Raw genomic sequence first — 26,616 nt, forward strand, 5'->3', positions numbered from 1 at the left:
GACATCCGACCCGACCTGTTCATCTGAACACCCTCGTGGCCATAACCGGATTGGTCGGCAGGGTCGTCAAGGAGAGTTATCACGGTGTCGGGTGCAATCCATCCAACTGTGAACCAGTCTAAGACCGTCATCGGAAGCGCCACAGAAAATGGTAGCGGCGTGTTAAACCCTCCAGAACACTGCAGCTGCCAGGTATGTCATCCAGAGCTCCGACTCCCCTTCACATGTCCACAAAGGGCCCCACCGTCATCTATCGGCCGCAATACTTCACTAACCCTTAAACTAACCCTAACTCTATCATGAACGAAAAAATAAATAAGTAAAATGTACGCCACTTCTAATACCCTTATTTCATGGGCTATTTCCCTGTGGTTGTGCGTCAAATCTCATATGTTTCGTCCACTTCAGCTACCTTCGTGTGAGTCTCTTGAGCAGGTAATAAGGCGACCCTCAGAGCCAAAACCCAACCTACGAGCTAACCGTTTCTCGCAAGCTCTGTATTCTACGGTCATCAACATCCGCTTTCCTCGGTACGTCGTCACTGCTGACGCCGAGAAAATGTTCCGACAAATCTGGGTACACCCAGATGACCGGAAACATCAACAAATATGGTTCCGGAAATATCTATGAGAACCAGTTCGCATCTACCAGCTGAAGACCGCTACGTACGGACTAGATAGCTCGCCTTATCACGCTACACATGTGGGCATCGTAGCTTTGCGGTTAGCGGCGTCAGTCGTTTAGGCGTATTGTGCTACGGAGTGTGGGTTCGATTCCCGCCCCAGCCGGAGAAAACTTTTCGTCAAACGAAAAATTCCTCACTGGTCCACTGGTCGTTCTGTGTGTCCGTTGTCTAATGTTAGTTATGTTCAGTCTGTGCAGCCTATGGCTGAAGACGGTGTAAATTGTCTTCTTTTTCTTTTTTACACGTGTACTCTACCAGTTGGCCATTGACGAAAGAGAACGATATCCGTTGGCAGTTTCTGTCATTAAGAAAGGAGCAAACGTAGAAAATGTCCTCACCGGCGACGAGGATGAAGTCAAGCTCGCCGAAACGTGTCGGTAGTTAATGGAGATATTGCACCAAGCCAGCTTCGTTCTTCGAAAATGGGCAACCAACACAATGCCGTTCTCGCCAGCGTTCCTTCTCACCTTTGGGAAACAAAGCCTTCTGGAAATCGATCGGTCTCCTGCCATCAATACATTAGGACTTCTTTGGCTTCCTCAGTCGGACACATTTCAATTCAAAATTCCAGCAGTACCTCTGTTAGATGTCGCAACTAAACGCCTCGTCGTGTCAGAAATCTCGATCCCGATGATAGTTGGCCGAAGTGCGTGGTATCGTCGCCGACCAATGTTGAATTATAACCAGTAGCTTGCCCAGTAGCTCTGCACAGCGCCACCGATGATTCAACCCTGTTTGAACATTATGCGGACCTCGCCAAGCTGATTCGTATCGTGGCATATTGATACCGATTTTTAAACAACGCAAAACTCCCTCGGAGCGACGCATTATCGGTTGACTCAGCCCAGAGAAAGGTGAACATGTAGACTACTCGTAAGACAGGTTCAGCTAGTATCTTTTCCTGCTGAAATTCGGCAGTACAGCCGCAGTCAAGCTAACACTTCAGCTGCAGAAATAACCACATCGAAATCACCACTCAAAGATCTGAAGTTTTTCATGGACAAGTTTGGGTTGTTAAGGCTTTTCGGAAGATTATCAAACATGAAAGCATCTTTCGACGCTCGCTTCCCAAAACTCCTTAGTTGACTTATCGCCCGATCATGTCATAACCGAACGCTGCAGGGCGGTCCAACCCTCACACTCGCCACTATGCGCCAGCGTTTTTGGTCAGTCCGGGGTCGACGAGTTGGTGGTCGTCAACCAAGCAAATGCACACCCGCTGTTGAAATGCTGATTCTTTCAATGACATTCTGTCTATAAGAGTTTGCATAAAAAAGTAATGTTTATCTCATCGATCAATTCAATCTAAAAAAATACTTAAGCAATTTTTTCAGATTGAATTTTTAAATTAAATTGAAAGCTCCTATAATAAAACTCCTACCATATTTCGGCTTGAAACTTATTGAATTTCATCAGGAATCTATGTTGCTCAATTCCAAATTTTTAATGTTTCAACTCAAATCATTGGCAGAATGTTCTCGAATCTATCAACAAGATTTTGAAGAGATCTTCTACCGTCGGACGGGGCTACTTTGGACACTCACCTTTTGTATTTATTAGCAGCGTAAATATTAATCTGAGCAATTTTGTGTCTTCAGCACTTTTATTAACCTATATATGCTCTACCACTGAGCATATTTTTTTCTTAGAACAACATCAACAATAACAGGATAGACAAGAAAACATTTCAAAAAAGCCCGAATAAATATTCACAAGGTATAGAACATTGGCTATACAAACATTGTTTGAATTTTACCCATGTCTTGTAAACTTATTGGGAGCATCACAAAACTATCGAATCGTCATGTTTCATGAAAATCTTGTGATTTGTTTTGCTTAAAATTGTTGTTTTATCAAAATAATTGATCAAAGGTATTATTTTTGCGACTTTTATTTTATTATAATGTTTTGGTTTATGTATTTAACAACTTAAAAAAATAAAATAAATGTTTGTAAAAGTGAATAGACATGAAACACATATACAGTCGAAGCGCGTTATAACGACATCGCAAGGGACCGTCGCAATAGAGAAAAGTCGTTTTAGAGAATAGATATAACATTGAAATATTTTTCATGGAACCGAAAAATGTCGCTATAGAGAGCTTTTGTCGTTATAAACGTTGTCGTTATAACGAACTTCGACTGTATTTCAGTACGTACCAATGCCAAATTGACAACATAATCTCTAAAAAACTATTTTTCGTCATATTTTACATGAATTTGTAGTACAGAACAGTTGCATCCTTCAAATGCCTAAATTAAACTACTCTTAAGCCAGCTCTAAACTGCTTAGAAACTAAAAGCATATTACAAAAGCAAACTTACTTCTTTACGATCTTGCTATACTTTACTTCATAGATTGCGTTTTTAATGAAAGTTACTTACTGGTATTAAATTAGTTACCGGTATTAATGTGATTCTTCGACATATCGTTCATATAACAGTAAGAATAGAAAAAAAAGAGTTTTTGTACATAACTCATTTATCATCGCAGTACCTAGTAGTTACGTCGTTCGTTTATGTCAACTTGAAAATCGAGCATTCGTAACTGATAGTTAAATTTAAGAGGAAGATGAAAATTTAAGTTTCATACTGCAAACTGAGAATAGTAAATGGCATGTTTCGTTGAAATTTGTTATATATGTGTAATTGATTTGCAATTTTCTACATTAGGTTTATCAATGAAACACGTTCCATAACATCACAGTGGACGACAATTTATTGAATCAGTTTGAAAGTTAAAAGCAAAAATCATTTCATTAGCAAATTGTGAAAATGTCCAAAGTAGCCCCTTTTATGTCTTGAAGGACACACTTTTTTCGCTATTCAAGCATTTTTTGTTATTTTTTGATGGATTTGCCTCATATTTTGCACATTTGTTACGTACATATACAACTTAAATATAGGCAAAAATTATCAACATCCATCCATAAATCTAAGAGTTGCAAATCCTCAAAGTTAAAGAATGTGGAAATAATGTCAAAAGAAGCCCCGTTTGACGGTATTGATATATGTAAAAATGGTCTTTGATAGATTTCGGCGATGATTTTTGATGGATACTTGACAATGCATTATAAGTGTTTCTAGCGTTGTTTTAATTGATATATGTTTCCCGCTTTTAAACTTCTAAAAATATGCATAGCAGTTTCCAGATGGTGAATTTTTGTAGCTATCTAGCAATATATTCCATCATCTTCATTTTAAGATCTTCGTGGATTTCTGGTAACAAGATACGATATAGTGAAAAGATTCCGATTCTTGTGGAAATCTTTCAACAAATTGCAGGATTTTTTGTTAATTTTTTTCTAAGCACCTGATCTGCAAAGATTTTATGTTGGATTTTTGCTCGATTCTTCGAAATTTTCAATCATCCAGTGGCTCAGTAGCTCGGTTGATATAGCGCTCGTTTACCATATAATAGTTTTGGTTCCACCTGAACAAGTAGGTTTACTCATGAGTTTACTCATAAATTGTACGTCTTTAGAAACGCGCAATTAGGTTTTTATTTTTATTCGGGTAAGGCGAATCCTTGCTAGACCTTTTTGATTGCAGAGCAAGATAGTTGGTCGATGTTTGACAGTTTAGTAAACTCAGTTCGATTGTAATTTTAAACTGCATTGAGTTTATTTGATTCAATGCTTATGATAATTTCCAAGAATGTAAATTTTAAGGGGTCCTCGAGATGTTTCTCGAATCTCGAAGGGGCCGTGGCTTCGAAAAGGTTGGGAACCACTGTTCTAGACAGTACAAGCGAGCGGTTACCATAATAGTCCATTTTATGAAACGGCAACACTGATGATATTGTTGTTACTTTCACACGTTACGACACCGCCTACTGTCAAAATTTTATTCATAAATCAAGCGATCAGCTGTTCAAAAACGTCTCGTAAAATGGACTATTGCTATCCTGCCGATAGCTCCAGACGACGACAACCCGCAGGACAACAACGTTGTAGCCAGCACCTGACTTGATCTGACCTGGTTGAACCGGACGGCTTCAACGGCGTCTCATTATCGTAAATCATGTTCAGATGTCATAAACTGCAATAATATGTCATAAAACTTTTTTCAAAATATACTGAGTTTTCATAGGCTCAAGCGCTTTAGGCATTACGGAGCCAGTTTGGTCAAGTAAGCAAATTATTTTATTGTAGCACAACATTCTAAAACATTTACCCATGTACTCACGTTTCAATGTATTTCACAAGCAACTCACGGTCTCATGTTGTACCGTTTTGATTCATATTACGGACACTTAAGGCCTCAGTGCAATGTAACTCACAAAAAGGCATGTAAAATAAATCACTCCGTATGATTCCTCTGCGTTATTGAACCTTCAAACCCCTTAACTTTCGAATGGTGAATGAAGATTTCGATTCCAAAACATGAATCATTTTAAATAAATAGAAATGTGTGGACTTTACATGGTTCTTATTCCGGACGCTCCCTTACTTTTGCCTCATTTTCCGGACACTTCGACTCGAATTCCGGACAGGTCAAACAAATCATAAATTGAAAAGTCAAATCATCAAATGAAATCATTAAACCGCTAGAGAAACGCCTAAGGAAATTGGACATAATAAATTTTCATAGATATCTATAGAAAATCCTTGTTAAAACGAGCCTGGAAAGTGAGTACCGTTTTGATTCATATTACGGGCACTTAAGGCTTCAGTGAACTTCAACTAATCGAAACATATATAAATTGAATCGTTTCCTATACAACTTTAGCGTAATCAGGCCTTAAAAACACTTCAATTTCGAATGCTGGGTGATGATTTGGATTCCACAGCTTTAATTCACTTTAATCAACAAAAATGTTCGGCCGCTTCATGATGTTTATTCCGGACACAACCACACTTTTGCTTCATATTCCGGACACATTGATTCGAATTCCGGACAGCTCATGAAAAACACAATTAGAATAGTCGATACATTAACTAAATGCACTAATCCGTTAGAAAGACGTCAAAACTAGTTGAACATTGTAAATTTTCATGGATTGCTATGTAACATGTTTATAAAAATCATCTTTCAAATTGGGAACTTTTTGACGGCCCATTTTGAAACATTTCGAGTGAAATCTTTCCCATACAAAGTAGAGTGTCCGGAATTTGAAGCTGTCCGGGATTCGAATCAAAACGGTACCTTCGAACGGCAAAAATTGAAACATTTCGTGTGAAATGTTTCCCATACAAAGTAGAATGTCCGGAATTTGAAGCTGTCCGTAATATGAATCAAACCGGTACATATAACAATGTGCAAGTATACCTGAAAGAATATTTCCAGATTGGTTGAGAGTAGCTTTCCATCAAACCTTGTTAATTTTTTTTAATCTTTCTAGTTTTGCTAACTTCTCTCCATTAATTTTTCGTTCAAACACGCCTTACACTGAAATTACGTTGAGTATATTGTGAATACTGTACAACAGAATTAGCCTCGGTTAGAAAGCTCAATATCAGAAAGAAAGATGCAGCAAAGTTGGACGGGAAGCAGCACATAATCGTAAGTTAAAGTTTATAAAGTAGTTTTTGAATCAAAGTGAAGTCAATAAAATGTTAAATGTGAGTTTTCAAGTTTATCTAGTTATCCAGATTATACTGCTTTAAAAATTATTCTACGAATCATAATGATATAAAATTAACTCCGTAATACTTTACAGCACTTGAGCCAATGAAAAGTTAATTAATTATAGATAACTTTTGAAATGTATTAGCACCCAGTAAACACACCGTCATATATGATGTGATATAAGAGTACAAATGTGGAGGCGATATACGTACATCTTGCATGCAGTCTTATGGCGCATGTAGGTATATCGCCTCCACATTTGCACTCTTTTGCGCTATCGTATACGAGTTTGTGTTTACTGGGCAGTTTGCAGTTAACAACTTTTAAACAGGTTCAACGGAATTAGAATGAATATTTGATCTATTTAGAATTAGTTCTTCTTATAGTTATGTCTCAAGAAGGACTTAACTCTAGATTTGGTCGATCTTGTGACTCAAAACTCCGCCTAGATGTTACAAATCAAAAGACAAACCAAGTTTTGATGGTATATTTTTTCTGACAATCACGGTAAACAAAAAACCCGTTTTAATGTATCTGATTTCTTTTGAATTTGTGGACTAACACTTTATAAGGGAAAGCTTCAAAACAGGCCCCACGAATTTTGTTTTAATTTCGCTCAGATACGCCGCAGCCTTAGTAAACGACTGATAAGCTCGGATTTGATGGAGATTTTTTTTTCTGCTCATAACGGTTTGGGGAGCACCGTGTTAGTGGTTTCATAATCCTAGAATGCATAGCTCATCAAAAAATCTAAGTAAAAAGTCTCTGAAATTCAGATTAATGGAAATTCAAAATAATATAACAAAACAAAGAGGCTTCTCTGAACGACTATATTTATCTAATCTAATCTTCGAGAAATTCTTGTATAATACCCTAGAAATAATGATCAAAAAAAATATGATCAGTTCCTTCAGCTACCCTACTATGAGTTCCGTGAAGACCCTTAACACATCACTGCACCAATCATCACCACTGGCCGAATGGTTAAAACACAACCGAGCACCGTTTAAACTTCGTTGATGACTGTTTTCATTTCATCAGCGGCTCTGAATTTGAATAATGACAACAGAAAAGAAAATTTGGTACAACTGGAAGCTTCCCGATCCGAGTTGTTAAAATAAGTTATAGCTCGACGTAGGTTTTGTATCGCCAAGCTCCCGAGCCTTCTATGAATGTACAATAAGGTGGCCCATTTTGGTATGAGAAAAATCAAACTGTACAATTCTTAACCTTCGGGCTGTCGCGCAGATGTATTATGTACAACAGTTGTGATTTATATGCTAGTATTTTGAAACAAAGATATCTATCGACACCAAACCAAAATGTATTCCTCAAGAATCTTCTTAAGAACAATACTTGACAGTTTTTATTTACAGTATTGCCCTTTATAATACGGTAAAATCAATAAATGTACATGGAAGTCACATAATAATGAACGCACTATATACGGTTCGAGTAAACCACAATTTGAAATCGGTATATCTCAAAATCTAGATAATATAGTAACTTGGGGTCTCTAGTGAAGTTGTTCTGGAGGTGAAGCGCTATCTGATGGTACCTTATTTAATTCGGAATTTGACCGCTAGGTGGCACTAGTGGGCATGGAAGTTTTACTCTTGTCACAGATAACAGATGTTTTTGCTGGAATAACAATTTTGGGGCCGTCCATAAATGACGTAGCATTTTTTCGCTGATTTTTTACACCCCCTTCCCCCCTCGTAGCATTTCGTCACAAATGCTGGTACCGTAAATTCGGGTGAAATTGATCAGTAGGGTGAATTTGATCACTGTGTCACTCGATTTTATTTCTTCCTAATGGAGCACAAATATCAATGTAACCTGCAGTGAATGAACGTTGTTTGTCGTAAGTATGTCCAAATTGTGTGTTGTGAAGTTTTTTGCGTTCAAAAATGTTTATTTATATGAAAATAATGTAAAATTTCAAAATCTTGTACGGTGCAGTGTTGACAAACATCAATAAACTTCTAGTTCTAGACAAGGATTTGGACATGGTATAATCCTGAAAGTTTGTAAGGATACTTAAGATATATCCCCAAACTAGATTTCATAACCAAAACTCGTACCAATTCGTTGATTTGGTTGAAATAATTGAATTTCTGTAATATATCAAGAAATTTCTTAGGAAATTGCATACATTTAGGCGTTTTCTGCGTTATTCTTGAAATTTAAACATTCATTATTTCTATAAATATTGTATTGTTAAGAATTTGGCAAGCATATTCGGATTCAGGGAGCTCAAATTTATTATGTAAAGTTGTTTTGAAAACGAACAATTATGGCATTGATAAGTGATCAATTTCACCCCGAAATGAGATTTCTTGATTTTTTATTTTAGACATATTTTTTAGCACTAAAATTACATTTGTTAGAAAATTTCGGTACTTGAGTCAATGAGGCTCACCTTCATACTTGTTTTCCTGCATTCAGTTGTTTGGCATTGTCAAAATTATAGAAATCAGACAAGAAAAACCTTGAAAAGTGATCAATTTCACCCGAAATTACGGTACTCCCCCCTGGAAAATACGTAGCATATCGAGCACCCCCCCCCCCTATATTTTTTATTTGTTTTCCTTAGCGACTAAGTTAAAACAAAAAAATGGAATTGAGAAGTTCAATACAAAGTTTGATATTAATTACTGACTGAAATGAAAAGATAATCTATTCTAACAGTTTGATATACAGTAGCGCTCAAAAGTTATTTGGAAAAGTTTTAAACAAACAGTTTCCTAGGTTTTGGTGTCCAGTTTCTCATAGACTAAATTATATTACTTTTGCTGTTCTTACCATAAAAAACAAGTTTACTATAAAAAATGTGAAAAAAAAAATGATTGGATTGATGAAGCTCGTTACTGTCGAGTTAGGGTCCATATATTGAACAAAAATTTCGTTATATTAGAGGATTGTTTTTTTTTTAATTATTCGTTGTTAAGAAATAGATTTCAATGAAGATGATCAAGAAAATATATTAATTTGAAATGAACCATCGTTAATATTATCCAATTTCAAATCATTTTAGCAAACAGTGGCCAGATACATAAAAGATTACAGTTGAAATATTTGGAATGTTTAGAAAATGTTAGCGATTATTATACAAATACAATAATCTCTATTAATATTTCAATTGATTTCCATTATCATTTCCATACTGAAATAATCTTACACAACCTATAATGAAACCGTTAAATAATAAAAATTCTTCAAATTACCGAGTTATTAGCAAAATTTAATGATAGGACCATTTTGTTAACACCCGAATCTATTATCCTCATCAATATTCAGGCTATTCCATCAAGAGCATTGATATATCAAAACAAATGATGAGTTGATTGGGTGGAGATCTCCTGCAACATTGAAGGCATAATTCACGGAATAAATATCTTGCTTTAAATGTAATATTTGCCAAGAAGAGCATATTTTATTTTCTTGTAGAAATAAAGCCCCAACAGAAAATATGGATAAAACTAAAACGTCTGACTTTATGTCATGTAAACAAATGACAAAAAAAATGTACTTCAAGTAGTTAGAGCACTGATTTTTAATCAATTCATTAAACTTATTTTGCTTATTTATAAATTTATTAATTTGGACACGAATATAATATAATATTCACATAATTATTTAAAGCTTCAAACCATCTGTTTGATTGCATTTATCAAGAAAATCTAAAGTTTCATAGATATTTTTTCAATCTTGTCATATGAATGTTTTGAATAACCCAAGTTTATAGGTAAAAAAAGATGTTTCATAAAAAATAATTGTATGCAATTTTTTTCAGCGCCTTTTTTACGGACTTGATTCAAAATGCTACGCCCACTAGCTAGGACCCCTCCCTCCCCCTCGTCACACTTCGTCACAAATTAGTGAAGACCCCCCTCCCCCCTAAAAAGCTACGTCATTTATGGACGACCCCTTTCTGAAAACCTGTTTAAATATTCAAATTGAAACTCCTTGCAATCGCTAGCGCCGCCACACAGCGAATTGCGTCAATCAGTGGTGAGTATCAGTATCATGAAATATTTCATATTCACCACTGACATCGTCATGGGAACTTAGCGATGACAGCGCCACCACGATATTGCTACTTGTGTTGCCATTCAAAATGACCGTTAATTGTCTTACACAGTTTTACAATCGGACTTCAACGTCTGTTATCTGTGCTCTTGTTTTGCAGATATTTCAGGAATTTGACCATTTAGAAGGATGGTGTCTTCGGCAAAGTTGTTCAGTAAGTTAAGGACTATCATTGTTCGAGCTAGTTGATTCAGAATGGCTGTCTAACTAACATTCCTTCCCTTCTCCCATGACCGTAAGGACGTGGCCGATACCGTTATTGACTTTTAAATTTTGAGCTCTCTATTTGTGCACATTGAGAATGCTAAGCTAATCCCAAGTCCCATTTATTAAATCTCTGTGCAACTTCGATTGCTCTTGTCAATATGCTCCTGCTGCTCACGGAGTCCAAATTAATAAATTTTAAGGATGAAACTTATGATTTTCTAGTTTTAACATGATGAACCACCCTAACGTACAACCAAGCGCAATGGCGATGACTGCTCTATCATTCCGCAGCGAAAGACGCGGCCGTAGCGTATTATAGCCGCTCAGCTCGGCTTTTTAGTTATTGTTGATAGTCCTCTTCTCTGGTAGCTACACCAACACCAGTTGAGAACAAGGCAAACATAACGCGACAGCTGCAATTGCGCCCCGTGGTTTGGGGATACGAAAAAATCGATTATGATGACCCATTTGTAGCGCCCCCCTCGTGATGGGTGTTCTATGTTCTGTGGGGTTTCCTATCCGATTTGAATAAAACCCGACGGTGATGACACAGTCCGGACTGGCTCAGAAGTAGTAAACACTCGAATAGTTTTGGATTTAATATAAGTGGTATTTTAGTCACTATCAACGCTTAAAATTTGCTGTTTTGTACAGGCCGACTGCGATACAATTCGGATCATTCTATATCATCATGCTGTCCACTCCATCACTAGGGGAAGAGCAATAATGTTCGTCCCATTCATACGATAGCCTACTTTGTATGAAAATCCGAAAATTGGCACGGAATTCTTATAGGTTGAAAGTTAGTGTTTTTCCCCTAGTGCATTGATGTCGATAGACTATGGGTATCACTGATGGGTTAAGTTTAGTATTAAATCAAGCAAATGAAATGGCAATTTATCAGTTCGATATTTTTGACAGTGCTGTAGATGGATTGAAACTATGTGAGGGTCACTGAAAAACATTAATAGCTTAGATAATTACCACGTGGTCACTCATTCTGCAGTGATTTAGATCTAGAGTGCGGTGTCGCTTCATTGCTGTTGGTTGTCAAATAAGAGTGATATTGATAGCTCGCTAGTGATATTGATAGTTTTAGCACATCAGCCATCAGCTGATATGACTGATATTGTACAAATCTTCAATATATTGTATGAAGAATTTCGAGTACGTTAATAATGCTTTCTCCTCACTTACGTTTTTAAAATGTGTCAAGAGTTTAATTAAATGGTAAATCTTTCTTGTTCATAAAAGACACTTTCATCCTTCTTTAAGCTAAAATCCGATCTTGAACAATAGATTAACAACACATGAAATGTTTCGAATATTACAGTCATCCTCAACATTAGAAACCCTTCAACTCGCTATAGTGGAAGGATTTCTGTACCTACACAAAATAGTCGAGTATCTAGCTACAGAGTATGAGGTGTACTGGAGCGCCACTGCGGGAAATTAATTCCCATTGCGAAGACCTCCGCATTTTTTACCGTTGATTTAGTGCCCACTATTTACGCTTTATTTCTGAACTACAGAGTACAGTGATTGGTGATACATAATAATTCCGCTCCATAATGCCCTTTAATCCGTGTTTATTACCCACCTCAGTGGTTCAGAATCAAAGCAGTTCTCTGTCATCGGTTATATCACTCAACGATGACGACAACAACAACCCGCAGAGGAAACCCAAACAAATATATACAGTGACGGACATAGCTTTATGAGCATCTATTGTGGTGATTTTGTAAATAACGCATTTGCAGCACATCTTCTTGACCTTACGTCCTCACTGGGACAAAGCCTGCTTCTCAGCTAAGTGTTCAATGAACACTTCCACACACTTAAAAAAATTACGGATTACGGTGAAATTTCACTGTAATCTCAACAGCTAAAGCTTCGGTGAAAAATCACCGAACAATCTGTAAAATCTGGGAACAAAATCATAAAGAAAAACGAGAAAATGGTTCAGATCGGCAATCGAACTCCCGACCTACCGATCAGGAAGTAGGCTTGCTACCATTACGCCAGCTTTCACTGCTTGTTAGTCGTGTGCAAAAACTAAAACAAAAGGAAGCTCATGCCTGCCAGTGCGACTGTCACGATTTCACAGATGTTCGGTGAAAATAATGATGTTACCGAACTGTTCGTTAGTATTTCACAGGGTTACAGTAAAATTGTTTGTTTCGCGGATTTTTTCCGGTAAAATCATAGATTTCACGGATTTTCTCCGGTAAAATAGTTGATTTCACGGATTTTGTCGGTAAAATAGTAGATTTCGCTGGAAAATTCGTATTTTTGTTGTTTACAGTTCAGTTTCGGTGGTTTATTTCACAGAATATTTATTTTAAGTGTGCACATTGCTTTTAAGCCGCGGACTCTAACCACTCGGCTAAGGAGGGCTTCAGCACATAGAAGGATCAAAAATAATAAGCTGGAATGTTAATGTTTGAGGTATGGTAGTTCTCACTCCACCAAATTGTTTTAAACTGTTTCTTAACTCTGGGAAATAAATTTCAAGTTTAAAAGCACAACCACATTTTAAGGTTTGAGTGACATTTAAATCATTAAAATTCAATCATAGAAATGAATCATATTGAGAATTTTCAAACACATAACATATTATCAGACATTTTTATATCTCAATAGTTTTATATGTTTAACACGTTACTCGTTATTTTCTTCTCTGTAGTTCCTTAGGGAAGTTGGTGCTTCATAATTATAGTACAAAATTTAATATAAAAGTCAATATATAGTATAAAAGTTTACATTTTAACTATTAAAATTTTTATTTTTAGAGTGCCTCTGAGTTTTATAAATCTTTTGATTTGATCAAATGTAGTTGTTGTTATCACATGAATTTTGGCCACCTCGCTTTTTTGCCTAAAGATTATTTGTTACATATTTTGGACCAAGTTCATAGGAAAAGAACTTGAACTTGATTGGCCGCAACAGACTAACAGACATCCTTAGTGTATAACTGCTGGTGATCTTCTAATTTTAGGTAGCAATGATGGAAAGGGAGAGGAATTGATGATGCATTAAGGGAGCAGGATCCGTCATTGATTTCGGAATTTTCAAAAGCAGTTTTTTCGTTAAAAATCAAGAAAATTTACAGGAAAATGTGTTCACTGTATTCTATTCTCCAACCGGAACACAGTGAACACATTTTCATCGAATAATTTTTAGTTTTGAACAGAAAAACTGCTTTTGAAGTTTCGATGATGACACGTAATGACGGAGCGTTGAACGTTAAACTGGCTCCCACAGTAGACCATATATACCACTGGGTCTACGCAAGTTCACGCGGGAGTGTATGGGTTGGGGAAAAGGCATGGCAGTGAGGTTTGCTCTTTGGTTAGCAGACTGCCTATGAATCAGGCGTATGGAAAGACGTGCTATAATGACGATAGAGTGAAAGCATAAGGAAACGGTTTCTTGTCCGTCTCTAGTTCTAGCGTTTGCTATGAACGACTAGAGTGTGAGTGTGATAGATTGAGAGTAGAAGATAGAAGCAAGTGAAAGATACAACTACAAAGTACGAGGAAAGGGACGGTTTATTAGTGTTTATTAGTGAGGGAGGAAAAGATCTTGGAGTCACCTTTGGTCGGTGATGCGATCCATGGACAAGGGGGAAAAATACGACTTATACTTAAAGCTAGTTTTGTATTTTTGTCTCGAGAAGTTTTTGATAGAAGATTTAAAAAATACGTCATCATCTGCAGTGTAGAACCACACAAAAGATTTTTAATGAATGGCGAAAACAAAAAAAACATATGTAGGGGAATTCGGGGCATAATGGACCCATGCTTATTTTAAGACCATAAAATGACATTTTTTACAGATTACTCCCGATTAGTTTTCAAGATTCATATCAGTACGACGTACTACATTCATCCATGGTAAAAAAAATCATATCATATGCCAGAAAAGTGAGATAGAAAATTAGGTCCAAAACAAGACTAGTAAAAAGGTATCGGGGCCTGGTTCTTCCACTACTACTTAAAGTTTCTTGGGCATATCACTGTGAAATGAGCTCTCATGAGTTTCACATATACTCAAGCAATATTAGGCCTCGTGGCCGTGCGGTTAGGGTGGCCGAATGCCGTTTAGACGAATGCCGTTTAACCGAATGCCGTTTGGCCGAACGGGTCGTTTGGCCGAATGCCGTTTGGCACAAATGGCTTCAACGCTGGTGAGTAGGATTCATAAGTGTGGCCCAATAACTGATCAGCTAAATAATTTGTAGGTTTTTAAGATGTGGCCGAACATCATGATGCGTCATGTTTGTCGCTATATTAAATAATTCAGAATAATTGAATAACTGAGAATAATTAATAAGATCCCTTGATTCAGGACGAATTTGTAAAATCGTGTCAAAACTTTTACCTTTACCTCTTAATTTTACCTTCTTTAAATCATCGGCGGTCCTTTGTAGTTATACTGCTATAATTTTTCCTTCTTTTGCTAGATTTTTCCTTCTTTTGATCATTGGCTGTTCCCTCATATTTGAATCAATTACGTATTTTATTGAAATTATTACGCTCATGAAGTGTCTTATTAAAAACATATTTTTAGAATAAGGGTAAACTTAGGTGAGATGTTATTCTTCCCAAAGTATCATTCCTCGTCGTTGGTTGCGTATATCAGTAAATCGAACGACCCGGTGAACACTTACGACAAATAGGCTTATTGTTTCTCTGTTGTGAAAAGAAGAAGACAACACCGGAATAATTTACATAGTACGATTCAAAGCATTGAAGCAAACCGATGCTACAGAAGGAAGAATAAGTCGTAGACCGTTTCAGCTACTGTCAAAAGCTGACTACAATTGAAATCCGAAAACCTCTGCTGGCAGCTATCACCAATTTTATCATGTTCTTTTTTCAGCATTCTTGAACTAATACTAAAGAGCTGTATATCAATGCTGATTTATCCTTCTTTGAGAATAAACTGTTTCTTTTAAATGCAGCTTAAGCATGCTAACTGAAGTTCATAATTGTTTTCAATTTCGGCCAAACGGCATTCGGCCAAATGGCGTTCGGCCAAATGACCCGGAACCGCGGTCAGTGTCGTCAGGCATTTAAGCGCATCGTATCATCCCGCTTCAGCCGTTGAAACTTTTCGTCAAGAATGTTTCTCGGCTGTGCCACTGAAGTATGCTTGTCCGTTGTCTAGTGTTAATTTACAGTCTGTGCAGCTATGAATTGCTGAAGACGGTGTCCGTATTTTTTTAAACTGGTAAGGACTAGGAATTAACATTTCAGCATAGATTCAAATCGGGTGCGAAATAATAATAGCATCACTATTTAAATTTGGTTTTGTTCTATTACTTTGGCGATATATTTTTTTTTTTTGTTTTTAGGCTAAAATAATCCAAATATGTTTTTGCCATATTTCCTTGTACCAATAAAACCAAAATTATAGCAAATTTCTATAACCAAAACAAATCTAAAGAAATACTAATCTTACATATAAACGAATACAGACCAGTAGATTCTAGCCAAATTTTGGATCAAGAAATGTGTTAAATTTAAAAATGATTGTCATTTTTCTCAAAAACTATCATTTTTTAATAATTTAACCTATTACGCCATTATCTCAATAAAATCTTTTTTTTTTTTTGGTTTAGTTAAAATCCCTAGACGTTCAAAAAAGTCCGTCATCAGCATAGTTATGTAGTTAACACATTTCATTGTCACGTTTGTCAAATCTCTGAATTATTTGATTGTGGGTGTACCAAATTGAAGACCTCCATGTCCCTTGCAGTTGCCCAAAATTTTACGGCTCATAAGGTAATCTAGAATGCCGTGAGAAGTGTACTGCGATCTGTCAAACTTGGGTACCCTTTGCACTACCAAGGGATTAAATGCAGTACTAGAAGTGGTACTCAATCTGAGCCCGAGTGGGACGGACCTGGGTGTACCGTTGAAAAATGGGTTAACCAACGTGCGAAGTTTGATTTTTGACCAACGTCAGTTGCCGCGTCGCAACTCGATTCTCAATAGTGCGCATAATGCACACGGCGGAGGGCATAGATGCGCAGTAAAGCAAAGCGAATCGCGACGCGGTGAAGTTGGTGAAAAATCAAACTTCGCACCTTGGTTAACCCATTTTTCAACGCGAAGCAGTATATTGAAAAAAAATGGCTTATTGACATGGACCACTTTAAAGTTTACCAAGAAGTATCTGATTTTGATTCAATAAAGATTCAGAAATAAAAATTTAAGGTTCAAATTTTGAGAAAATTCAAGTTTTACAAGTTTTGAAAAACATTGATTTCTTGTTTTTGATTATGTAGACTTCTCAGTAGCGCAACCAGGATTTGGCTCTAGGGGGGGGTTTTGTGAACTTGAAGATAATGTGTTTTTGGGAAAATAAAACGAGGGTAAACATTTCGAACAGAAAAATTTAAAAATATTGCTAAATTAACATTTAAGAAAAAACGTAACACCATATGCAAAATTAAACTTTTTTCGGCATCCATTTTTATATGAATTTTAAATTTTATATGAATATGAAACGCTACTCTAAGGAAATCTGTTGTACCTGGTGAAATTTTCCAAAAGTTTTCCGAAATACGTTTGTTGGATATGAGTAAACCTTCAAGTATCAAATACCATTAAAAAGCGTTCAATAACTCTTCGTCTGTTCTGTTCCTTACATACGTTTTCAAGTTTTTAAACGAAAAATGATATTTCAGTGCAAGTCTCAGTAAGGAGTATTGAAACTATTATCAGCAGTTTGTCGATGGCAAATCAGCATTGCAGATGTTGAAGCATTTCCAGATAGTAGACGAAAGTTTGTTATTTTTCAGCTTAGCAACGGAACCACGATCTCCCTCGGTCTTTCCTAAGATTTTTATTTGTGATCGTTAAAACTAAAGAATTGCTTCTCCAGAAATTCACGTGCTCTCTGAAGGTCATAAATAGGGACAATGGAAATTTCACGGAAGCTGCTAAATCCTCAAATTTTAGCCTTTGCCGCGAAATATGAGGAACTCCGTGAAATGCCGCGAAGTTAGTCAAATTTGGAGAATTCATATGAAAAACACAGTGAATTCCAGTATTTGCTTATGAAATTGGTTTATTCATCTCGATATTCATCGAAGCTCCACCAAACATTTTATAACCGTTACCTTGGACGTCTTTTTGGCTTGCTATTTTGGTTTTAAATTTTGCATGCAGAAAATATTTGATTGAGTTCTGCTTAATTTACACATATGAAGTATGTTTTTACTAAAAATGTGTATTTCTGGGTAAAATATAGCCAAAATTATGGGACCTTGCAATCTTAAATTTATCACCTTGATCACAAGCAAAATTTAAATAATTTTGCCGTGAATTTCCTAGCTAAGTTCTGAGCCAACTAAAATATTTTTTAAAGCATCGAATTTTACCTGTATCAGCTTTTTAAATGTTTTCGGTATGCATACATTCTTGCATGTTTGTTTGAGAGACTTCTCTTCAAAAACATCTAGGTTATTTATGAAAAAAAGAGAGCTAACGAAGGTTTCTGAACCCATATAAGGTCGTCAAATAAGCCACATCTTAGAACAACATAATTGTTCATACAACTTACTGCTCCGGTATTTGTGGATTTGAGTGTTGAATTTCAAAAATATATTTGATAAGGCCCAAACGCAATGATAGCGGAACGGCAACGGAATGCGGAACCGGTTCGCCAGCATGAACTATGATCAGCTTGTCGACTCAGTGTTGATCCAATTTCATTCGTTGTCAGCTCAGTCGAGATGTTGTGATTCATGCTGGCGAACCGGTTCCGCATTCCGTTGCCGTTCCGCTATCATTGCGTTTGGGCCTATAGTGCTGTCAAAATAAATCTGCTCTGGGGTTGACCCCCAAAACCCCCCCTTGGTTGCGCCACTGAGACTTCTTGATATTTTAGAACATACGCTATTCAAGAATGTAGAGATGTAAAAAAAAACCTTTCAAAAATAGTACTATGGGTAACTCATAAGTCTTACCCAATGTAACGAACTTTTTGTGGAGCTAGTTGTGAATATTTAGGCCATCAATGCGATCAAATCCACATCATACCTTTAAACTTCTTGCCTTTGTGCTGAAAGACACAATAGGGTCGAAAATTTTACAGAAATCTTGTTTTTATGTAATAACACGAGAGACCATGTTCTTTAAACTTTATTTTTTGCCATACTGCATGACATTTTGAGCAATTAGAAATCACTGTTTTATTTTCATTTATTATTCTTCATCTTCATATGTGCGCTAATTTTTAAGCTATCATCAGAAAGATAATGTATATAATTTTTGTAAACCATCAGGTGAGGTGATATTTTTATTTCGCTGAGTGTATTATTCTAAAAACAACTGTAGATTTGAAAGAACACTGTTTTTTTCAGTAGTTGTCTTATGCATTTCCCACACATTTTATCAAGGATCGAATATCTACAGTATTGGACAAGACATTTGATTTTTTTTTCGATTTTCCATACAAAATGACCAACTTTGGTAAGCTATATCTCAGTTATTTATCGACCGATTCGAATGAAATTCTCACAGAACATCAGATATAACTTGAATATTAACATATATTTTTGAATATTTTTTCCAATCACGAGTATATAAGTAATAAAAGTGTAATTTTCGACGAAAAATTCAAAACTGTTTATCTCAAAATCAGATAACCCTACACAAAAACTGTCTTCAGCAAACTTGTTCATCTCGTTAAAATCTACTACTTTACTGAAGATACCATGAAGCTATTCCTTCAATTTGTTTAGTTATGTCATTAATTAAAAATCGTCAAAAAATTCACTTTAGTCAAACCGTTACTGCTTTTGAACTTGTGATTGGAAAAATCGGTAAAATCACTCAAAAATATATGTGAAAATTCAAGTTATGTCTGATGTTCTGCCAAAATGTCATTCAAATCGGTCCATAAATAACTGAGATATAGCTTACCAAAGTTGGTCATTTTGTATAGAAAATCGAAAAAGCTGCAAATGTTTTATCGAAGGTATGTTCTTCTGATTTTTTTTACGAATGTAATATTTTGAGAATCGGTCCAGGATCTTTTCGTAACGGAAATTTCCTTGATTTCCCTGGGCATAGAGTATTATTGTACATGCCACACGATATTCAAACGCAAAAATGGCAACTTTGACAAAGAAAGCTCTTAGTTAATAACTGTGGACGTACTCATAAGAACACTAAGCTGAAAAGCAGGCTCTATTCCAGCGAGGACTTTAAAATTTAAAAGTGAAATGAAATGATTCACCAAATGATTAAAAAACACTACGACAAATATTATTATTTTTATTATAGTGGTTTTCAACCTTGGCGTGTTTGTCACTCCAAATGCTACATCTAGCAGTTCAGCGTGTATGAAAAAAATAAATGATGTGCTCTTAAAAATTTTGTCCATCACTGTACCTACTTCCATTTGGCGATTAAAAGGCACGAAAGAATAAAAAATCTAGACTATTTATCCGCTTATTTACTTGCTGTTCCAGCTTCTGGTGTCTGCTGTTATTGATTGCACTCATGTTGTCTGCTTCGGCTGCTATTTTGCTGCACTTCCACAAGGATAACTGATGAATGGGACTCCGGGCTCGATTCGAACACTTCTTGGCACACTATCCTCCTTGCACCGTAGGTAGGATACACGTAAATTGAATTTAAGGAAAAAGCACTTCCTTCACAAACACCGCGTAAATGCTTTGCGGTGTACAATCAGTAGTATGACTCGTCATTCACTGCTTCGCTGCTGTAGACAACAAACCACTATTCCACTTCGATTGTATTCAGAATACACACACGAAAAGACTGTATCCGATCCGGCCCCTCGTCGGTCGTCCAGCAAACTATTTTATCGATATATGTCAAACGGACGACGACGCATTCGCGATTGCATTCGATAGTTATATCTCCCCAACCTCCCCTTGGCCTGAAACGATTCTAACACCGAGCGACCAAACGACTTCAACTACACAAGCCGTCCTGTGTATCGTTACATTATTCTAGCCACTATACGCCACTATTGCACCTAGATGTTGGATAAGGCTGCTTCGTACGGATACTTCTTAGCGCCAAAGAACCACTCTGCGTAACACTTATTTAAACATCCACTAGAAATTCACTAAATTCTACGCTTTCTTGTGACCCAACAACACTAAAGTGGACAGTGGTCTGGATTGTGCCCGATTGAGACCCGTATAGGACAGAGACTCTCTGATGCAACCACGGAGATTCCCGTTTTAACGTCCTACCAGCTGCACGCCCTAACAGACAATGAACGCCACTGCTGGTTGGTTCTCTCTCTGAGTAACGAACATAAGAGCTGGATATAATGAAACGGCAGCCGAACTTTCAAGCATTTAAGGACTACTTTTATGAAATGATAAATCTTATTTAAAAAATCAATAAATATACTAATAAAGTGCAATGAGGTACTGATTTTGTCAAAAATGTTTTAACAATATTTGAATTCCAAAGGATAATATAACAACTAGTTGTAAAATAGTGATCAAATTTTAGTGCGCATCGTACCTTCGTGCTGTGCGTACACGAATTCTCTCTGCTCTTGGAAGTTTTCTTTAAAACTACCTAAAGCAATAAAACAGTACTTTTCAGTGCCAAAAAACAGTACTTTTCAGTGCTAAAATTAAAAACGGTACTTTTCGGTGCTACTAAACAGTACTTTTCAGTACTATTTTTAAATCGCGAACTTCAATTCAAACATCTTGAAGAGAAGAAGCACAATTTTTATACTTATGACGACAAAACTGAACGCTTGTTCAAAGTCGTCTTGAAAGGTCTCTCAAGTGACTATAAGTCACCTGAAGAGATCAAAAATGGAATAAATTATTTACTTGGATTTTCCCCAGTCCAAGCAATCAATCTGGCATTGTTCGGAAAGGGCTTTCCCAAGAATATTATTTAATTCACTTTAACAAAAAAGAACTAAATAATATTGAAGCTTTAGAAAAAAGCAAAACTTTTGTTCGATGTCCGTGTGACATGGGAACATTTCCAGAAACCTGGAGGAAATTACCAGAACCCCACTCAGTGCCGTCGGTGCCAAAAGTGGGGTCATGGTACAAAAAATTGTCGCATGGATGCTAAATGCATGATTTGCGGAGGTTCTTCTCACGCCAAGGACGTTTGTCCAGTGAAGGAAGATACCACCAAAATTATATGCTCGAATTGCGGGGCTAATCATAAGTCAAATTTTTGGAATTGCCCTTCACGCAAAAGAGTCATTGAGACTCGTGCCAGGCAGATGAAAGATAATATCCGTTACGATAACGGTCGTTTCCGGAATTTGCCTGGTAGAGTATCGAACAATACTCATTTTTCAGTTAACGATCGCTTGATTAGGAATCATACCCATCAGGAAGATCATAATCGTGCTCATTCACAAACTAATTTTAATCCTTCGGGTAGCCGTTCTAATCTTTTAATTTCGAATGTATTTACCCACGGTAAATCCTTTGCCGATATCGTAGCAGGTAATTTGAACTCCTCCCCTATTCGTTATATGAGTACCCATTCTACTTGTTTCAAATCAAATGGAAAAAAAACCCTACCGCCACAGGTAACTCTTACTCCGCCTCTTCGTCTACCGACAATTCTAATGGGAAATCATCAGATAGTGTACCCACTTCAAGTGACATGTCTGCCTCTGATTTTAATTTTCTAACTGAACAATTGAATCTAATGATTGATGCAATGTTCAAAGCCACCATTATGACTGAAGCAGTCCAAGTAGGTGTAAAATTTACTAATCAAATTGTTATTGGATTACGTTTTTCTAATGGATCCAAATAATAATTTAAATATTTTAAATTGGAATTTTGTTACAGCTAATAACGTACATATAGCAGTTATTACCGAAACTTATTTAAAACCTGGATCCAAACTAAAAAAAGATCCTAACATTTTTGTTTATCGTAATGATCGACTTGATGGGGCATGTGGGGGAGTTGCAATCATCATTCTGTTTTCGTCATTTGAAACTAAAGTTTTTGAAACTTTATGTGTTTCTGTTGAAACACAGCTTGGTAAACTTTCATAGCTGCCTATTTGCCTTTTCAATGCTCTGGACAGCAAGTTAATTTGCTCTAAACTGATTTGCGAAAATTGACTCGCAATAAGTCAAAAATTTTTGTCATTGGTGACTTTAATGCCAAACATCGGTCATGGAATAATTATCAAAGTAATTCCAACGGCAGAATTTTATTTGATGAGTGCTCTTCAGGATATTTCTCAATTCAATACCCTGATAGCCCTACATGTTTTTCCTCTTCTAGAAATCCTTCTACGATTGATTTGGTTTTAACCGACTCTAGTCATCTTTGTAGCCAATTAGTTACTCATGCTGATTTTGATTCTGATCATGTCCCTGTTACATATCAAATATCCCATGAAGCGATTCTCAATCCTATCAGCTCCACTGAAACGTATGTTGACTCTAATCTTGATGTTAACATTTATTTAGAAACTAAACTTGATATTGACAATGCTCTTGAAACTTTAACAAATTCCATTGTTGAAGCCAGGAGCATTGCAATTCTAAAATTTGAAGTAAAATTTGAATCCGTGAATATAGACGATGATCTTAAACTCTTGATCCGTCTTAAAAACGTGAGGAGAAGGCAATTTCAACGCACTCGCGATCCTGATATGAAAATTATTGGCAGGATTTGCAGAAATAAATCAAGAAACGTTTTGTACAATTAAGAAACAAAAATTTTGAAAATAAAATTTCTCAATTGGACCCTGGCTCTAAGCCCTTTTGGAAATTATCTAAAATCTTGAAAAAACCTCAGAAGCCAATACCAGTATTGAAAGAGGAAAACAAATTATTACTAACTAATTGCGAAAAAGCTCAAAAACTTGCTATACAGTTTGAAAGCGCGCACAATTTTAATTTAGGACTTACTAGTCCAATTGAAAATCAAATTCCTCAGGACTTCGCAAGTATTCTAAATCAAGAGAACGTTTTCAAAAATGCCTGGGAGACTGATTTGAAGAAGTTTTCAAGATCGCCGTCGCGATAAACAATCGCGCAATGCACAGTACCAAGAAGAAAGCTCTGCAGAGAATTCAAAATAAAATTTTGAGAATGAGATTCCTCTTTGGTATAGTACCAATGAATTACATAGAATATCCAATGTTGAAACATTGGAACAAATGTCAAAAGCATAATAAATAATTTCAGGCAAAAATCGTTACAATCTTCTATTGCCACGATTAATGCGTTATATGTTTAGTTTAAGTTAGGTTAAGTATATTCAAAGCGTTTTTTTTCTCTTATAAGCAGGTGAAATCAACTCACCTGTAAAAAATCTGAACTGCTACGGCAAATGAAATGTAATATGTTGTTAACAAAATGTTAATAAAATCTTAAATTTGTTTTACCAAATTAGGATGATAGTGTTGTCTAATAACACAGAACACCTAGATATAAGAAATGAATGTAATGTTTGGAACGATACGAATAAAGAAATTTAAAAAAAAAAAACAAAGTGATCAATTTTGCTTCTGTTTACGGTGCTATTTTTTTTTTTTTCGAAAAAATTCTAGTATTATTACCTTATTTTCCTTTTTTTTTCTTAAAACATATGTTTAATAAACGCTAATTTCCGATTTTAATTGATTTTTTTTTCGAATTTATTTATTATTCATTGGCTATTTCAGGATACGGGGGGGCTATTTTAGGATACGTGTGGGGAAAATATTATCTTGCCCTAGGAAAAGGATAATGATTACTAGCATTATCCTTTTCCTAGGGCAAGATAATATTTTCCCCACACGTAATCCTCAACCACAACCACCACCTGCCACCTATCCACAGCTGGGTATGCTAGAGAGGCTTGGCCTTTGATGGTGCTTACCGCTGGCTGGTTGCTGTCTGATGTTCCAATCACCAAGAAGAACGCTGTATCGTGTGAGAGAGAACAACAAATCGTTTGAATGAATTTTGAGAGCATTGTTGAATGAACGAGCATCGGAACATAGAAGCAGCATTAATGTTTTGGCTGAGTCCGGAAAGGGGCCCATAAAGCAGCATAACGCTACAGGGGAATGTATTAACACCCGTACACCCAATTCCCCTGAAAAAGTTTGAAATTCAACTTTGACAATGCATCCGTCGTTTTTGAAGCAATCTTGAAATTTGTTTCAGCAATTAATAGATCACCAACCCAAAGTTATAAATCGTAGAAAGAAAATTCAAGAACGTATTTTTAGCATGAGCTCAAAAGTAAAACATTCTTCATAGCGATGGCATGAAGGATTTTCGAGATGAGTTCGCTTACAGAAGTCTACCCGCATAGAAAAACACAATTCGTCTAATAGTCATTACAATATTTCACTTTCAACTGGTACGGTTAATGTATCAGAAACAGTCGATTTTATGTTGGACTATAAAATACCTAAAACTGTTAATTGTACAGAACGGTTTAGGTGATATATACCAAATAGTTACAGTTCATGATACTGTGCAGATATTGTAAAATGATATTGGTATGAATACATGTATCAAACGGTTTAAACATAGCATCACATTTCGTCGAATGATTTTTTCATCTTTCTGTTAAACACGCTCAAAAATTAACTCATAGGTGGTGTGGAAATTATACACAAAACGATCAGCCATTCTTCATCTTTTCATACATATTAACCAATAAAAATTAAAAAAAAACGAGCTTTCCTTCGGGATCATTCAAATATTACACAACGCAAAATGGAGATAGAGGGGGTCTTACATAGGGCTACGGTCCATACAAAAATTTGAAATTTTCCGTACAAAAACTGTTATTTGGGGATGGAGGGGGTCTAAAATTGTCAAATTTTGCGTTAAATTAATATTTGAATAACCCCTTACTATGTATATTGCTTTCGTCGAAATGTTGCCGAAAAAAGACTATTTTTCGGTTTGTGGATCTTGCAAAGCTATGTATATGTTTTTTGAGAGTGCATTTTTTGTTGTTGTTTTGCTAAGATCGAGAAGAGTGAAAATAAAACTGAAGTTCGGTGCGGAAAAGTAAACAGGAATGCAAATGCATATCGGAAAAGGGTTCCACAGTTCCGCGAAGATTGTCCGTATTTCCGGTGGCTTGGAACCTTCTATCATCGAAGTAATAAACCTCCTTGTTCCTTCGGTGACTGCTCAAACCAACTTTAACCGATGCTGCTGTTATTCGTCGTCCATCTACGAACGTTGTCCACCCACTAGAATCTACACCTGTTATGCGACGATTGGATTTTTCCATGATTTATCGGTAAGTAATTGTAAATTTAACCAAATATGTGTTCCGGAATTAAAAATTCAATGCAAATACTAACTCGGTAACTTGTGTTCTAGGATAGAAACTGGATGATCTTCTCTTCGCGTCGTTTTCCTTATTCTCGCGATCGCGATACCAACTACTAGCAGGCATCCGATGAAAATCAAACAATGCTGGTGCTGATGGTGATAAATTCATGGATATTCTAGTCTAAAACATGAAACGGATCCTGATGATGCAGAGCATATGGGCAACGCGAACTTTTCGAAGATCAATAATGATTCAAAATAGTTAAGGAAGTTAAATTGTTGAATAATAAGAATGATAATGCTTATTGATTCTTTAGTTATTTTCTAGAAAAAAAAAACAACAATGACACAAGTAGTGTGGTAGATCTAATTTTATTTCAAACAGAAACTGCTATAAAATAATTAAAAAAATCTTGATTATTTACTTGTTAATGTTGTACATGTTAAAATTGAAGTAAAAATAGACAACGTACTATTTGTTTCATTTTTTTCTCAAATGTGTTTATCATTTCCAAACTTATAGTAAAAATACAAAAGAGCAATACGGTATACGGTTAAATTACCGTTTACAACTATAAACTAGTCATTATTCATACATTATTCGTTTTTATTACAGCCTTATGGTGTGCCTGTTTCTGAACTGTTTGCCTTACAGTGGATTTGTTGAAAAATGGATGGAATATCTACCATTTGGCTAACTGTCCAAGAAAATCTTCATATTTAAATGGTTACATAACTTAACCGCCTATTACCCACATTGT

The 26,616-nt window shown here is 36.0% G+C and overlaps 1 protein-coding gene across 1 annotated transcript in view; it reads right to left on the reverse strand.

Annotated features, from left to right (window-relative positions):
• LOC5578237 (protein king tubby 2) overlaps positions 1 to 20,833 on the reverse strand; it is a 102,838-nt gene extending 82,005 nt beyond the window's left edge. Inside the window, exon 1 of the mRNA XM_021851617.1 lies at positions 20,034 to 20,833. Coding sequence (XP_021707309.1) covers positions 20,034 to 20,078 — 45 coding nt within the window. The 5' untranslated portion in view covers positions 20,079 to 20,833. The remainder of the gene's footprint in view (positions 1 to 20,033) is intronic.
• Positions 20,834 to 26,616: the final 5,783 nt, after the last annotated feature.

Source organism: Aedes aegypti, chromosome 3 (assembly GCF_002204515.2).
Source record: "Aedes aegypti strain LVP_AGWG chromosome 3, AaegL5.0 Primary Assembly, whole genome shotgun sequence".
Classification (NCBI taxonomy): Eukaryota; Metazoa; Arthropoda; class Insecta; order Diptera; family Culicidae; genus Aedes; species Aedes aegypti.